The 17,309-nt window shown below is 27.1% G+C and overlaps 1 protein-coding gene across 1 annotated transcript; it reads left to right on the plus strand.

The window, feature by feature from the left end:
- Window positions 1-1,433: 1,433 nt before the first annotated feature.
- LOC113552331 lies at window positions 1,434-16,433 on the plus strand. The gene is made up of 4 exons (XM_026955176.1): window positions 1,434-1,583; window positions 1,650-1,994; window positions 10,247-10,670; window positions 13,884-16,433. The coding sequence occupies exons 2-4, from the start codon at window positions 1,744-1,746 to the stop codon at window positions 14,235-14,237; spliced, it is 1,029 nt and encodes a 342-aa protein (XP_026810977.1). The 5' UTR covers window positions 1,434-1,583; window positions 1,650-1,743; the 3' UTR covers window positions 14,238-16,433.
- The last annotated feature ends 876 nt before the right edge of the window (window positions 16,434-17,309 follow it).

The raw sequence follows: 17,309 nt of genomic DNA on the forward strand, positions 1-17,309 counted from the left end.
AAAAAATGTCCTGTTCATATCTGTGGTGGGAACTCTGAGTTCTTAAATATGACTGATATTATACTATTCTATTGCGGATTAAGCCTGTTAAATAATTAAATAAATAAATAAAACATTGGTTTTGCATATTTATAAAATTATATTATGATCAGTAAAATATTTTATTGTGTCAACCGTCTGTGGTTGCATTATCATTTATCGTATTTAAAACAATTTTAAAAAATATTATGAGAACTTAAAAAATCAGGGAATCAGATCTGCTCTCTGCTGCATAATAGGTATTGAGTGTATAACTCATTACAAAGTATAGGTTTACTGCATTAAATATGTTTAATAAATGTGATAATTTTTTGTGAGCGCTTAAAGTTGAAATGTTGACAACATTTGTAAAAATCGCGATAATTTGCAAATTGTATTGTTACAAAAAACTCATAAATCATTTAATATTCATACCAGAGATTTGAAACATTCCACTGTTACTAATGTTATCATTTTCGATTCTCAACAAAATTATATAAATATTTAGATAAATCTTAAGTTATTTATAAGAATTTAAGATTTAAGAAATAATTTCAATTTTGTAAGTATTTATCTGTGCATTTTTAGGCTCGATCAATATGCTCAAAATATGAACAAATATAAATTTAAAAATTTGATGTAAGATGTTCTTATAGAAATTTAAAAATATAGAAAATATATACCTAGGGATAATTTTTATTTTAAGCTTTTGAAGTTAAAATTCCGAAAATATTGTACTTGTAAAAACAATTTAATACAAGGATCCTCATTAGATATTATCAAAGGAATTCTAAAAAAAAATAAGTTTATACTAATAAATATTTTTCATGTATTTACGTAGTATATATATGACTATAGAACCTATTTCGGGGACGCAATTATTTTCCTACCCTATTTTAAATAATTTCCGGCCATTAACTAACATTTTTTTTCTTTCAGATTTTATGCATTATTTTTTATTTTACAAGCTATCTTTATATATATCAGTATTTTACTTATAATTTTTAAGGACTTGCGCAATGCCCAAATAATAAATTTAATAATTTTTTTAATCGTATAATTAAAGACGTTTAAGCATTTGAAAAAAAAAATGTTAAATACATATTTTGGTGCGATGCAAACGGTGTTTTTCAAAATTATTTTTTAAGTATATTATCGTGTATTAAAATTCACAACCCCGATCGTATATTATGGTATAGTATATTATGACCTATTCTGACTCGGCGGTCCCTGCGAAACGGTCACACTGGACGTGACATCATAATTTGTATACACAGTAATAATATAATGTATTTTGATACGCCGCCGCCGATATCGCCGACGCCGCCTACGGTAGTCTCTCTACTATCGATTTAAGTCGTATTGTTGTTATGTTACGCGCGACCCGGCTCGGCTACGAACGCAGTACGCGCCCGTCGGCCCGAAAACGCGCACTACCGCCGCAGCAATTCTCCACTGGTCTCATCCGGAACGGAAAGCGCGCTAAAGTGCGCGGCGCCACAAGTTGCAGTTGTCAGACCCGTCGTCGCGACCGTACTGCGTCAAAACAAACACCACTGCACAGCGTATAATACTATTTTATTAATCGTATAACAATATAAGTATAATAATTAAACACGTAATATTATTAGATACACGGCGTTGTCATCGTTGACGAACGGTTAGATCGCGGTATATATACCGTAAATACCGTCGTGGGTGTTAGCTTGGTCGCGGTCGCACACGATGACGTCCAGCGACGGAGGACTGCAGTCTTGTCGCCGGCAGGACAACCGCGGCGGCGGCGGCGGCGTTGGCCAAAACCTGCCGATCATTATGGCCACCGGCTGTCGGATGCCACGGTCACCGTCCAGGGACAAGGACTTGGCGTCGTGCGCCGCCTCCAGGACCGCCGCCGCACATCAACAGCCGTACGCCACCACCGCCGTCGTCTTGAACCGCGTTACCAGCTCTTATCCCGAAGCGTTTTTTAAAAGGTATAAAAATTTTTATAATACGAATAACTACATTATATTATATTGTATTAATATAACGCTTCGTCGCGGGTTAAGCATTGGAAATCGAGTATTATTGCACACATTGCCCACGGTTTTAGTGATCAAAGTAGAAACGATAATAGTCTATACATTGTCCGGACATATTGTGCACAGTAACCGAATAAAAGTTTACGATTTCAACGTTTTACACAAAATATTATTATTATAAGCATAAATTATCGTGTTATTTCTACACGAACCTCTACGATAACTTTAAACCTAATAAAATGACCAATCAACTAAAAATATTAAATTTGATCAAAAATATTACACAGAATAACAAATTATTTTTATTTTTTTATTTGTTCTTAGTTTCTTACGATATGAACTATGAACCACTACTGTGGAACTTTTGTAACTGCACTTGTGTAGTTGTGTGCTTACGTGTACATCTATCATACCCTTATCTACTCACCCTGAAAAATTGGGTAATTTACACACTATTATTAAAACATTATAATACTACCTAGTGCCCTATGTATGAATAAGGTTTTTTTTAATTTCATTTAACAATTATTCGATTCAATTCACTTTGTTCATTCGTTAATAACTTACCACCGAAAATTGTGTCCGCACATTATAAGTAATATTGGGCTATACTTTTCACTTTACCCTAATTATTTACAACACCCTTCTTTACCCGTTACGTATTATACATAATTTGACGACTATAAATTCTGCAATAGGTAACGGTATTGTGGGTTCATTTTTTTTAGTTCAGTTTATAGGTTCATTGAGTAAAGTCTGGTTGATTTTATCACTCAAATGTTGAAATAATTCTAAAACAACCACTGTTTTCCACACAAAATAGTTGTAAAATTGACATATTACATTACATTATTATATACATTATTAATAATATTGACCTGTAAGAGCACACATATATAAATTTATAACAATTATATAATATATTACTTTTATAAATTTTGGTTTATAAATGCATTGAGAGAAATCAAATTTTATACAATCTTTTATAATAATAAATAATATGTCCTCACATGCAGCATCATAATGTTGATATAAATACTAATTTCGTATTTATATTTTATAAAGTAACAATGTCTGACATAATATATACACATGTTTATAATATTGTAACATTTTAGGATACTATAGCTAACAAACAATTAATAATTTTTAGTGCCTAAATTACTTACGTCGATAACTAAGAACAACAAAATTCCAATTATCCCATATAGCTATGGTTTAATTCAAAAAAATGTATAAATTATAATTTATTAATATACTTTCTATGTGTATTATACAGCGCTACCTACTTTTAAATAATTTAATTAATTAATCTTTAATATAAAGTTTTATAATCAAACCGATGAGACAACGAAAAGATATTAAACTTTGGAACTATATGTTCTATGAAATTGGAAAATGTATTATTGCCGTCCTGTAAAATTTGGTGTTCTTGACACATACGTAAGTTACTTATAGATAATACGTATTCTAAACATGTTTACTCCATATTATATTAGTGACATTATCAGATTTTAAATACCTATTACGAAGTGATATTTTTCGCATATTTTATCGTTCACTGTAACATTAATTTACGGAGTAAATAGGTACATACGGACAAAATATTATTTGTTCGACCTATTAGTTATAGCTTATAGTTCTTATACACAGATAAATAGTATTGAAATTGATTAATTAAGACTTAGTGAAGGTCGTAACGTAATTTATTACTTATGAAACAACTACCTAAATACGAAATTTATATATATAATGCAAAATACCTAAGTGAATAATGAATAATGAGTATGTTATTTTGATACGTCTGAAAATTAAAATCAAAAAATGAAATAATGGTCGACGGAGAAAACATATTTTATAATTTATATTTTGGATCTTTACGCATACATTTAACAATAATTATTTAATAAGCGAAACGAAAAACATAGTTTTATTTTATCTAAAACATATCACATTATATTTATTATTTATAAGTATGAGATCATACACAGGTACCAATTTATATTATTCAGTATGCAGTCATTAACAGTACCTTAATGTTAGTTAATTACTATCGTTATTAGATTATTAAATGAAAATTTTAACAATAATTCATTTAAAGTGTGATATAATACGTCTATAGTGGTTGTAGAATGTGTAGACCATGTTTAAAAACAATAATCACTATACGGCCATATAGCCTATAGAGTAAAAAAATATTGTCTATGAGCTTATAATTAATAACTTATTTGACATCATGTTGATAAACACGTATAAAATAAACTATGACACACATATTTATAATTGTAATTTTCTGAAATAATTTATTTTATTAATTTTACTAAATTTACTGTGGGTTAAAATTTAAATTACTTTTTATTTTTCTATATTCTTAAATAATCAATACATATGCCATATGGTACACAATAAAGGTAGTTATAATTCATTTGTGACAACATAATCAATAACATATAAGAAAAGTTTCAAGACGAAACTACCCTTCGGCGATAAGTTGAGTGAATTTATTTATAATTTCATTATATCGAAAACTAAAAAATGTATTACACATATTTAATTAGATAATTTATATAATAAAAATTTAGGTTAAGTTAGAATAATCGACGTAAATCATATTTAATAAAGTATGGATCATTTTTAATAACATATAATTTTAGAGTAACAATAATTTTTGATTGCATTCAAGAATAAAAATTGATTTTCTAAATCTATTTAATAATAGTATTAGAGTAATATTGAATAATATTTTTGTAAGTAAAAATTGTTTACCTACCTACAGTTTTATTTTATTATTTATTGTATTATATATATATTTGTTTTTAAACATTTCTTAAAACATATTTTTTAGTTACGATATTCTACAACTAAGATTTTTTATAAGCATTGAAACTAAAATTTTAACAGAATTCCCAAAATTGCGAAGTTTATCAAATTATTTTCTAGTTAAAAATGAATAACATTCATACTTAGGATATGAATATTTAATACAAGGTTCTTTAGAAGTTTTTTTAACTTATATTAAAAAAATGTTTAAGTCAAATTAATTTTTCATAAACGTTTGAAGTTTTATGATATTAAATATTTTTTGTATAAAAACTAATTCTTCTTGAATAATTTTTGTTATTTCGTTTTAATTCAAAACTAAATAATCATAAATACTTTAAATTTTCTCCAAATATTTACATTATAAATTATAATTTCCAAAATATTTTGACTCTTTTACATAGAATTGGCTATTTGAATTTTTTTGTTTTCGTTATATGTGAATAAAAAATTATTCACTGGATCTACTAATCCACATAAGTGATTATTAATTCTTATATATGTATAAAAATATTAGTTTTGTATGTGTATTTTAAGTTCGAGTTTTAATTAAATTTGTAAAAATTACGAAAATTTATTTTGTAGTTAAAAATTTTTTTTTTATATAATAGTAGGGCATTACATACTACCTATACGCTTTACATTGTTGCATTTGCAATTTTTTTCTACTATTTTAGTTTATTGCTAAATATGTTTCATGAAAGTATGAGTTAAAATCTAAAATTTTTAAGTGCAATTTTTGCAGTTTTTAATTTTTTAATTTTTAGAATTTATTGTATTGCTATTTCGTTGAGTTTGGTCATTTAAAAGACAATTTTAATTATTTTTATTTTTAAATTTTGGTCACGTAATTTTAATTTTCTATTACTTTTTAAACGAATTTATATCCCATGTAGTATTTCCAAAAAATCATAATTTTTTAATGATTTGTGGAAGGACGTGTTATCCACCAATATTTCATTTCATAAAAACAATAATCTAGAATTTCGTTTATTTTTGGAAACAAATATGAATAGAGATATTCTAAATGAAAATATGCTGTGTAATAATTACGTGAGCAATATGTACTCCGATATTTAAAAATATAAAATAAAAGACAATATAAAGAGGAAATACAATTTTGATTTCATTAGATGAGAACACGAATTGGTTAATGGGAAATATATGACTAATAATATGTCATTATTGAAACACTCCAAACCAACCAATCAAGAAAAGTGTGCTTATTAAGTACAGAAATTCTCGAAAAGCAAATTATTAATCAATTTTCAAATTATTCTATAAATTAATGTTCATTCTTTGACAGTTCGGTATTCGTCGACGTCTTTCTGTCTTTTTGAAGATATACGAAAAAAATTCCCTGAAATAAATTACTCATCGCTAAAGTTAAGAAAATATTTTTTAGAGGACCAAACCGAACTTTTCTTTTTAAAAATAAAAAACGAGGGTCGTCCGACAAAAGCAAATTTCGCGATTTCAGATGTTTTATGAACAACAATTTGCAACAATGTAGGTTAATTTTTTTTACAAATTAACATTATCCATTAAATTATTAGCTACATAAATAATTTAAAGTTTTTCATCGTCGTAAATAGAGAAAAAAGCTACTAAAATATTATATGCCTACTTATTTACCAAATATAATGTAAAAATAAGTATTTATACCAAAATACAAAAAACGTGTAAGATGAAATTAGGCTTATTTAAATTGAAATGATCTAAATACATATATATATATATATATATATATATATATATATATATATATGTATATATGTATATATGTATATGTATATATGTATATATATATATCTAAATCACATATAGTTTAACAAACCAAACATATCTTATTTCAATAAAAAAATATGTATTTACAAAGAAATCCATTCCCTAGATAATATCTATTTATAGTATTTATACTATTTAAGTATTTACATTGTTTAATGAAAGAGATTCGAAGTAAATAAAAATAATATGATATTGTATACATATTTAACATTGGTTTAATGCTTAAATATTAATAATATAATAAATGTACTTATAATGTTTTCGGATAAAATTTAATCTACCTACCGACTACCGTTATAATACAATAAGTAAAATAAATAAATTTAATAGTAATATCCAAAAACATTATTATGAAATATCTTTATTTATTTAGGCTGATAGACCGTCTCTGCTAAGAATAGTTTTTTGTATACATTGATATATAATTGAATTCAAATTAAACCCACTTATAACAGAGCCTCACTAGAGCACTCTCCATGTACAATTTTTTGTTAAACATAGTGTAAATGTTAATTTTGTTCATGTATTGACTATTATACTTGACATGCCATTTTGTGCTTCGTACATAATTAAAACAAACTATTTTATTATGTATGAAGATCTTAAATAATATAACATACCTAGTATAATTTAAAATATTAAAAAATATGTATTAATTATTGATTTTTCAAACATTTTTGTCAGGGATGATTAATAATAATCAACATTTTAATATTTATTTATTTAGGTAATTCAAACACAATATGGTATTTGATTATATTAATTTTTACTAACTCAACTAGTATTATTTAACTGGTTTTTTTTTTGGGAGTATTTTTTTGATAATTATTCTACATTCTTTATGATGTTAATATTATTCACTAAATGACCGATGAAGCATTATTACGTTTTTAATACAGCATATCTTCTACAAAGTTAATAAAAAATAATTGTATGCATAAATATATATGGCATGATAAAGTATAGTTAAATGTGTGAATAGTTTAATAAAAATTAGTAATAACTTAAATTGAATTTTTCAATTAAGTATTAACATCAATTATTATAAATACTACTATATGTAGGTACCTATACAATATATATTAATACATTTATAATCAATGGTATAAGCAAAAATATAAGAGTCCTTGACATAACTAGATTGATTCAATTTATTATTTTATCATTACAATTTGATTAAATTTATTTTTATACGTATAACAACACTAGTGAAAACTCAAAAACAGTAGGTAATTGGTTAAAAATATTTCGTGCGTGCCTTATTTTATAAAATGATTTCAATAATTACACAACTAAAAATAGAACATAATATAATAACAATCGAAGAATCATAAGAATTTAAAACAAATTATTTATATTTAGGTAATTATTTAAGATAAACTTATTTTCGGATTTGTATCCTTTTATTATTTAATATTTTCAAAGCAGTCTAATAACAAAATTACGTAGTTGTTGTGTACCAAATATTATAAGAATTATTGTAAAATATAAAATATTTAAGGTATTTATCTTATTACGTACCTAAAAATTGAAATGCTATTTAAGTCAGAATGAATGCCCAATCATTTTTGTTTATCCATTTTAATATCTAGTATATATTAATACGTAATTAATGCGTACATACAACACATAGGTATTATTTAAATTTTAAAACATTAATTAACTCACATTTTAAAAGTAAAATAATTTGTATGTGTTCATATGATAATATGATAATATATATATATATCATATATATATTATATATTATCATATTATAAAGATGAACTTAGACACTTTGTATATATGATATTTGTAAACATTTCTATTTTTACTACATTTTTTGGGTAGGAGTTGCGAACTAATTAATTATTTACACACTCGTTTGTTGAAAACTTTTAACATATATGATAACAAAACTCAGGTTATGTATTTCATTCAAATTTAATTTATATTGTGAATATTTCACATAATTATATATATTTTACTATGCAATCAATATCTACCTATTTTATATTCTAAGTGGAGCTATGAATGTATTGATTTTACAATAATGTGTGTGTGTGTGTGTGTGTGTGTGTGGTTTTGTCAGTATGCACAAAAAGTAGAGGAAAAATTACTTCGATCTTCAATTATTTGTGGTTTCTTATAAAAAATTAACCTGGTAGCTACTTTTGAGAGGTCAACATTTTAAAGTCATAGTGTTTTGTGTAAATAAAAATCAAATAATCTTAGATATTTTATATTTTAATAAATGTTTATATAAGCATTTTCTATACATGATATTTTAAGTTGGTCGAAAATAGAAAGTCATAACATTTATTAATACGTATTTAAAATTTAAATTTTTAATTAAAATGAATTTAGTTATTTTGTTGGAATTTAAAGTATTATTCATTGTTATTTGAAACTGTTAATACATATATTTATATTTCATTCACATAATGACATTATCAAATGTACTTAGTAATATATTGTGCTGATTGCTAACAGACCATCTTTCAATTATTAGAATCTTTTTTGTATGTAATGAATTTAACACATAAATTACAATGACTTACTCTTCGATGGCAATCTATACTAGACAGCAATGATGTTAAACATCAAGCTGAATTAAAATTATTCAGGAAACAAAATCCATCAATGTTTATCATAATTATTTATAACCTAACGTATTATATCTCGCAACATAATACCAGAACTCAGAATCCTCTTATAAATATATCAATGATACCTGACCCCGGGGCGGCCAAACAGTCGATCGCAAACGATTTCAAATTCGATAGTGTTAGAATTTATTTTTAGGCTACGCAAACGAAAATTAATCACGGTGGTTAGGTTTTTTATGGAAGTCGATCCTCAAAGGTGAAGTATATTTTTAGTAGGTCACGGCCAAAAAAGTTTGGCCACCCCTGCCATAGTGTAACGTAATTTGTATGTATACCTTTTTTTTTACCAATTGCAAAGAAGGTGCTCCGTTGTAAACGTACCTACTTATAATTTAATAATTTAATGTGATACAATCGTTATTTGGATTCATGTCGATACCTAGCGTTTTGCTCATTTTAAGCAGTACGCCAGAATATGTTGTTAACTTGTAACTGATGATCGTAGGGATTTCACTGTATTATATTATATTCTACTTGTTGGCTCGATGTAAGAATAAGGTCCAATGTAAAATTTTGACAAAATCGAAATTGTTTGATCAATTTCATTAAATCTTTAGCATTTCAAAATTAAATTCCCAAACAAATTTTTATCACTAGGTGATTCATTTACTCAAGTCCTCAAATTTTTTTAAATGTAGTTAAATTATTTTATCTTATTCTATATTTACCTCATTAAAACCACTCGCAATTATTGTAAAAACATTTCCAGATTTGACATAGTTTAAATAATTTAAGTCTAGTTAAATAAAAATCAAAAAAATCTCAAACAATAATGGTCTTCTTGATTTCGTTAATCAAGGCCCTTCTTGCGCCGAGCCATTTACAATGTGGTATAGATGTATATAGATCGGCGAAAGAACATATATTTTATAAGTATATGGTCATATCTACTTTACTGTCCTTACCTATTAAATAATTAAACTATATTATTGTATCGTGTTGAAACAGGATGTCGCAGGACATAACGAATTCGGTGTGGTTCGAAGAAGAGAACGATTTGATAAAAAGCTGCGGCGCACTGCAGTCGGCGCTGGGTCTGTCCAAGAGCTTCAGCACCGGCGACATCGCTGACGCGACAAACATGGACACCGGGTGTTGGCTCGCGGACAACGATGACGTCCGCATGCCACACAGCGCTTCCGAGCTGGCCATAAACAAGTTGCGCATAAACTCGGACGTGCTGCTGATGGCCACCACCATGCAGGGCCGGTTGGGCAACACGTCGCGGTCGCTGTCCACGTGCGTGGTAGTCGGCGACATGGCGTCCACGTCGCAGCTGCCGTCGCCGAGCAGGTACTCCAGCTCGTTGCACAACAGCTACGCGCCGTCCACGTTCAGTCCCACCGACCTCGTGAGATCCGTCAATAAAAAGGTATATGCGTAAAATTATTATATTTTGAGCACTCCATTGTGGGTGTGTGTTTGTTTGAGACGGGCTGTTAACATATAAATTGGCAATCAAATAGTTATCTGAAATCAGATGATAAATATTTTACATCACATACAATATCACATATTATAGATACGCGTATATGAAATAAAGGTAATGAATAAATTTACATAAAAATATCTTTGTTAGTGGTTTCCAAACTTTGTTTTACGTATTAAATGCATTTATGGATAGAGCATTATAGCTATAGATATATAATACATAGGTGTCCCGTGAGAATTTACCTATTACCGATATCTCCTGAAAAAAATGGAGATATATCATGATTCTGGTTTTTAATAAGATTCACGGGGAAAAGAACTACAAATATTTCATGTTTCAAAAAGTTAAAAAATATATTTTTTTATTTAATTATTTTCAAAAAAAATTTAGATAGTCATATTTGAGAGTTCATTTTTCTGAAAATATTGATGTTTTAACATTTTCATTTCATTATCTCCTAATTTTTAATATTTTTTCTAGTTAAAAAAAAATCGTGAATTATTTAATACGATAGTGGTATTAATACATCATTAAACATATTGTGCCCTGCGTGCTGGTTCGACCGGCAAACGCTTTCAGTGTAGTTCGCAATGTTCAAAAACATATTTTAAGAAAAATTAACTCTACAAAATGACTATTTGAATTATTTTTTTAAATAATTAAATAAAAACATATATTTTTTAAACTTTTTTACTAAAACATTAAAATAAATTAAAACATAAAATATTTGTAGTTCTTGTCTCTTGTGAATCTTATTAAAAAATCAGAATTATGAAATCTCCATTATTTCAGGAAATATCGCAATCGGTAAATCCTCACGGAACACAGTATATATTATACTGTTCGTGTTTATTACAGATCCAGTAACACACCACTATATATTATGGCTAAATATAGAACTGTTTTACTGTTCAAAATGTCAATATATCTATATCAAAATGATAGAGCAGTAAAAAATTAGCTAGTTTATAATTTTTTGAATTATCTACTTCCGTGCGATGTGCGTGTCGAAATTTATTGCGCAGCTTATTGATGTATTTTTCGCGATTTGAGATAAAAAATCTTTAAAAACAACGCACAATAGTATGATAATAATTTATACACAAAATAATATTATTTGGTCTGCCACGCACATCGTTAAATAAAAAAATAAGTTTATATTTATATTTTCGCATTTTATAATATTGTTATTTTTGGCGTACCATAGTTTGGAACACATCTATAATAATAACAATATAATATACTTAGTCGTCGACTTTAAGAAAAAACTAACGAGTAATGAGATACTTTAGGTTTTTGATAGTTTATAAAACGACTGTAGCTGATTATTGAAATTAATAATAAATTTAAATTTAAAAGGTTCATATTCATATTTTATTACATAATTTCATTCACTATGACCCATGGGTATGTGGAAAATTAATTATTCAGCGCACTTATACTTTACGCTTAATATACCATACTCAATGTACACCTACGGCCGGGTACTCAATTATTATTATTAACTGGTAGCACAGGATAGATTACATCAGAATAGAAACTGATATAAAAGAAATACACGGCTCTTATTACGGCTGCCCAAAAATATGGTCGGCCATATAACTCGGCCATCATATTGAAAAGAGACAAGGGCTCATCAATTCTGCGGTGTTGACATATAATTTGATACAAAATATTTAAATAACCATAAAAACCACATATTTACAAAATACACTAATAACCAACCAAGATTAGGGATGGTTAGTTTACAGTAGACAGTTGATTCTAAACAGTTAAAATTTTTAATTTATTTACAAAACAAAACAGAATAGATTCAGAGATAAGCACTCTCGATATGGGGAACTAAAATTTGGGCGGCCAGAGTTTCCATTCTGATTTAATCTATTATGTGGTGATACTGTGATAGTAATGTACATGTTTTAACGCTCAATACCAGCTGCATGCAATCACCAGAATAGTCTATGGCTATATTATGATAAAAATCTCGATGAAGTTTTGTGTAAGTAATGTGTATGATCCGAAAGCAAACTTGCAAAACGAAAAGATAAATTAGGTTATGTTTCAGTTACTATTGACATATTATGATCATCACTCTTTGCTTTTAATCTTTTATAGCCATATTTTTAGGATATAGGTATATTTATTATGTATATATGAATATTGCAGTATCGCCACACCCATAGATATTTAATAAATACGGTCTATAACAGCAGAAATTATATATGACACGATATTATACGAATACATATCATATACTCATATAACCAGAGCGTTATTATTTAGGTATTAATCATAGGAAATATATAATATATATACATATAAGTGTGGGAGGGTCGTATAATAAAGTAATATAATATTGTAGGTATGTAATATGTTTGAAATAGTAAAATGGTTTAAGTCCACTACATTAAATACATTACTTGTATTGTATATTATATTTTATGTATTTAATGGTTATAATACTGCAGTCTTGGCGATTGGCCTTAGGTGTGTAACCAGGTTTTTTTTAAAGAAAAGGGGGTTTAATTTAGTATATAAATACAACTTGCAAGAGGGGGGGCTGTTTATACATTTATCATAGAGTAATACGGTCACATAAATAAACTATAAAACACGTTTTACTTTTGAGTATTTCTTTAAACAAAATATATTACTGTATAATATTAAATATCAATAAGAACAAATAATTTTACTTATATTTACCTATATCATTCTAATGCGGAGATTTTTGCTTGTCAATTATTCAGATAATAATCTTACCTCTAATTATGTATACGGGTCACAACGTAATTTATGGTTTATCGACAACATTTCAAATAGCAACTGTTAATTTTTGTAAAAACCTGAATCATTTTTAACATAAAATTTATTTTTGGGTTATCTTTTAAATTTTTTTTATTAAAAAAGATAAAATATATAATCTGTAATAATATTTACAACAGACAATTTTGATGAGATTTACAAGTCATGATAGCATGTGTGATGGAAATGCCCAGTGACACTACTTCAGTTGGATTACCTTTATATTAATATAGCTGAGGGGAGGTGTTGTAATACCCAAGAACCCCCTCCATCCTGGCTATGTGCCAATTTGGCCCTATATAATATTATAATAATATATATATTGATTATATGTATTTGTGTCCTCTACAGGTGCGGCAAAATTATATTCAGCGGCGTCTGTTGATCACTTATAAGACATTGGAACGTTTGTCGTTGAGTGAATTCAATTTAGACAAGAGTGCTGGAGCCGATCGTGTACCAGAACCACTGCAGTTGTCCGACCGTCATGACGTGACCGCAACCACCACAGCCGCGGGTTCGAGCAAATATTTGAGCGTACCGAAAACCGGCGGCAAGCCGCTGTGCCCGGATGACATTGCCGTGTGCACCGACACCATAAAGCGATATCAGCCGAAAGCGTTCACCCGATATGACAGAAACATGTTCATAGTCAATTGGCTGGATAACATCGATCCGCAAAACAACACCACGGAAGATCAATAAAACACACACATACACACGCGCGCGCGAAATAATATTGATAAATATTATAATAATGATTGAAGGATTTGTTGCAAAAATCAGACAAGTTGACTTTTTGAAATTTTTTGGTATCATCACAAAAACAGGCTTATAACGTACATATTTTGTTTTAAAACTCCACAATTTTAGTTTTTTGTTTTTAACAAAAAAAATTATCATATTTTAAATAAAACAAAACAATGTTTGACATTAATTAAGTTTTGAATAGTGTGTGCACATTGCTTGATATCGTAGCAAAAAATGGAAACCAGATAATTCCATAGGTATTCACTATAAAAATTATACTTACTTATATATAACGGACTAATCTAGATGTTGCACTGACGTTAAGGATATTTTTTCTTTGTTTTATTCCGTGAATAAGTGTATTTTCAAAAATTTGTGTGGTTTTTGCAGCAACCCTTTCAATTTAGTCTAAATGTTATAGTAAAATACGCGCGCAACTTTATACGTTATGAGCATCGATATAAATACTGCTAAAAAAAAAAAAAATAAATAACTGCTATGTATAATATTATAAACTAACTATTATTATCTATTTATCAATTATTTAATTATTATCTGATTATTGTTAAATTTTCTGTGGTCATCATCGCGATCTTGTAAGAAGTGATCATCTGCGCGATCCATATAATATATTATAGGTACAATATTATTATATTATTATGATTACGAACGTGTTATGATCATATTATTTTAGAGCGGTTATTTCTAAAACGATACGTTAAATTTTGTATTGTGCATTTAGAAACGTGAGTGATCTTTGTAAACATGATTTTTCACTTCCCGAAGTTATTACATATTTTATAAAAATAATATCGAGTTTGAATAATTAATTCGTATTTAGGCTCGAGCTTTAAATAATTAAATGTATTTTTCATCTAAACATGGGATAACACTAGTTATGTGATACAAACTTGATATTATCTAAGTAAATATTAAAATATCCCCTTGGGTTTGCATTAAATTGATGTCTTTATTATTAGTGGCGGCGTGATTTGTTTTTCCTATGAAGCAATTAGGTACCTTAATAAGTACCCACCCACTAATTTTTTCTCACATTTTAAATGATTTCTCAATAATATAACGTAGAAAACCTACTGAATATTTACTTAGGTATAGGTATATCGATAAATGTGACTATGAGAGTATAAATTATAAACTAATCCAGCAGTCTAGATCCTGGAGACTGGAGTCATTGGGATACACCCCCCCCCTTTTGTGCATGAGGCGGCCACCTCATAAAATATCTATTCATGCTGCCACCGTTTATTAGTAAAATTGGAAATTTAGAAAACATAATATTATGACCATATTATATAACATTTAAATTCGATGTTTATAAATACCTAATCCATGAATAATACAACGAAGAAGGTTATAGGCTAACTACGTATACTCTGTTATTTGTTATTCTGATGATATTATATGCCCACGTTTCGTTATATTAATATTAATAAGACTATAACAGTCAGGCTATTTTATTATTATCTATATATTATCCATGAAAATATCTGCGAAAATAATTTGTCCCGTTGAGTATTGACTTAAATAACTATATTTCGTTACCTATTTTATAGATAATAATTTTGTTTGATAGATTCTTATCTTAATATATTTATATTTTTATTATTTTGTTGACTTATATCTTATAAAGTGTAACTTGGTAGGTTCAAGGTATGGTTGAAAATCAGTAACATTATTATATAAAAAATGACTGATAAGTTCTATGGACTATGATTGACTTATTTACTTACATTAAAATGATTAGTGAATTTGTCGAGAATTGAAAGTCAATTAAATAAACATTTTTATTACAATTTTTAATATTATACTATAATACTAAAGGCTAATCGATTTACACATACTAAGATTAATGCTAGAATTGGAAAAAAAATATAGATACTCGAAAATGTTTTCATTTTAATAAATGCCCACCAATCAACTTTTGTAAAATTAGTTGAGATACGCTCAAATCTTTAAATACTAATTTAAATATAGTACTATGTCTCCTCACATTCTCTATATAACTATATCCAATTCTAGCATTGTACCTATAACAGTATTACGCTTTGATACATTTAGACAAAGACTTGAGAAATTTGTTTTAAGGCATATATTTTATTACAACGTGTATAACGAAATAAATAACTAAATACAAATCTAATATTTTAATAACAATACATTGTTAAGAATAATAATATTATAAAAATACCTAAAACATTTTTTCATATTTAAAATTTTTAGTGAAGCTCATTAATCATTATTATAATACAATTAACTAACAAATACATATAATTTATAAGGTTTGATTGATACTAGCTTAGATATTTACCTAATCTGTATGTCTTTATATATTTTTACTTAATATACAGTATGAAGTGGCCAAGACCAATTAGGTATTTAAATCATAATTTTATATCTTTAATTTGTATGAAATTATGTTGGCAAAAAGTTTTAAGTTTACAAAATACGATTTTATATTTTGTTTATATTTTAAATGTATTAATTATATAAATTACCTAAAAGTTTTAAATCTATTTAAAATGCGGCCTTAAATCATGTTACCAATTCAAAATGTTTTTTGTATTAAATTTATAAAAATATATTCAATCTGACTAAAATGTATACACCGGTTAAATAAGCTTAAAATCTTAAAAAATACTATTTTTTTATCTAGGCAATATTATTCCATCATTTAAATTATAATAATAATTTCATCTAATAATACGTTTTTTTTTTAAATGCTAATCAATTTCTTTTCAACTAATATGACAGTACAATTAATTAATAACAGTTACCTACAATCTAAAAAAAAAATAGGAAAATAATATATTATTATGACGTACTGAGCTTTATATATCTTGTTATATTATAATAATATAATATAATTTATGTGTCGGACCTACTGTAACCTATGGACCCTATAACCTATATAGCTAAGGAGCTGGTAAATCCCATAATATATTTTTAGTTGGGTATGATCTGCTGAGTTTTTGAATGTTCTATATGTATTGGAAAATATGCTGTATG

This window comes from Rhopalosiphum maidis, chromosome 3 (assembly GCF_003676215.2).
Source record: "Rhopalosiphum maidis isolate BTI-1 chromosome 3, ASM367621v3, whole genome shotgun sequence".
Classification (NCBI taxonomy): Eukaryota; Metazoa; Arthropoda; class Insecta; order Hemiptera; family Aphididae; genus Rhopalosiphum; species Rhopalosiphum maidis.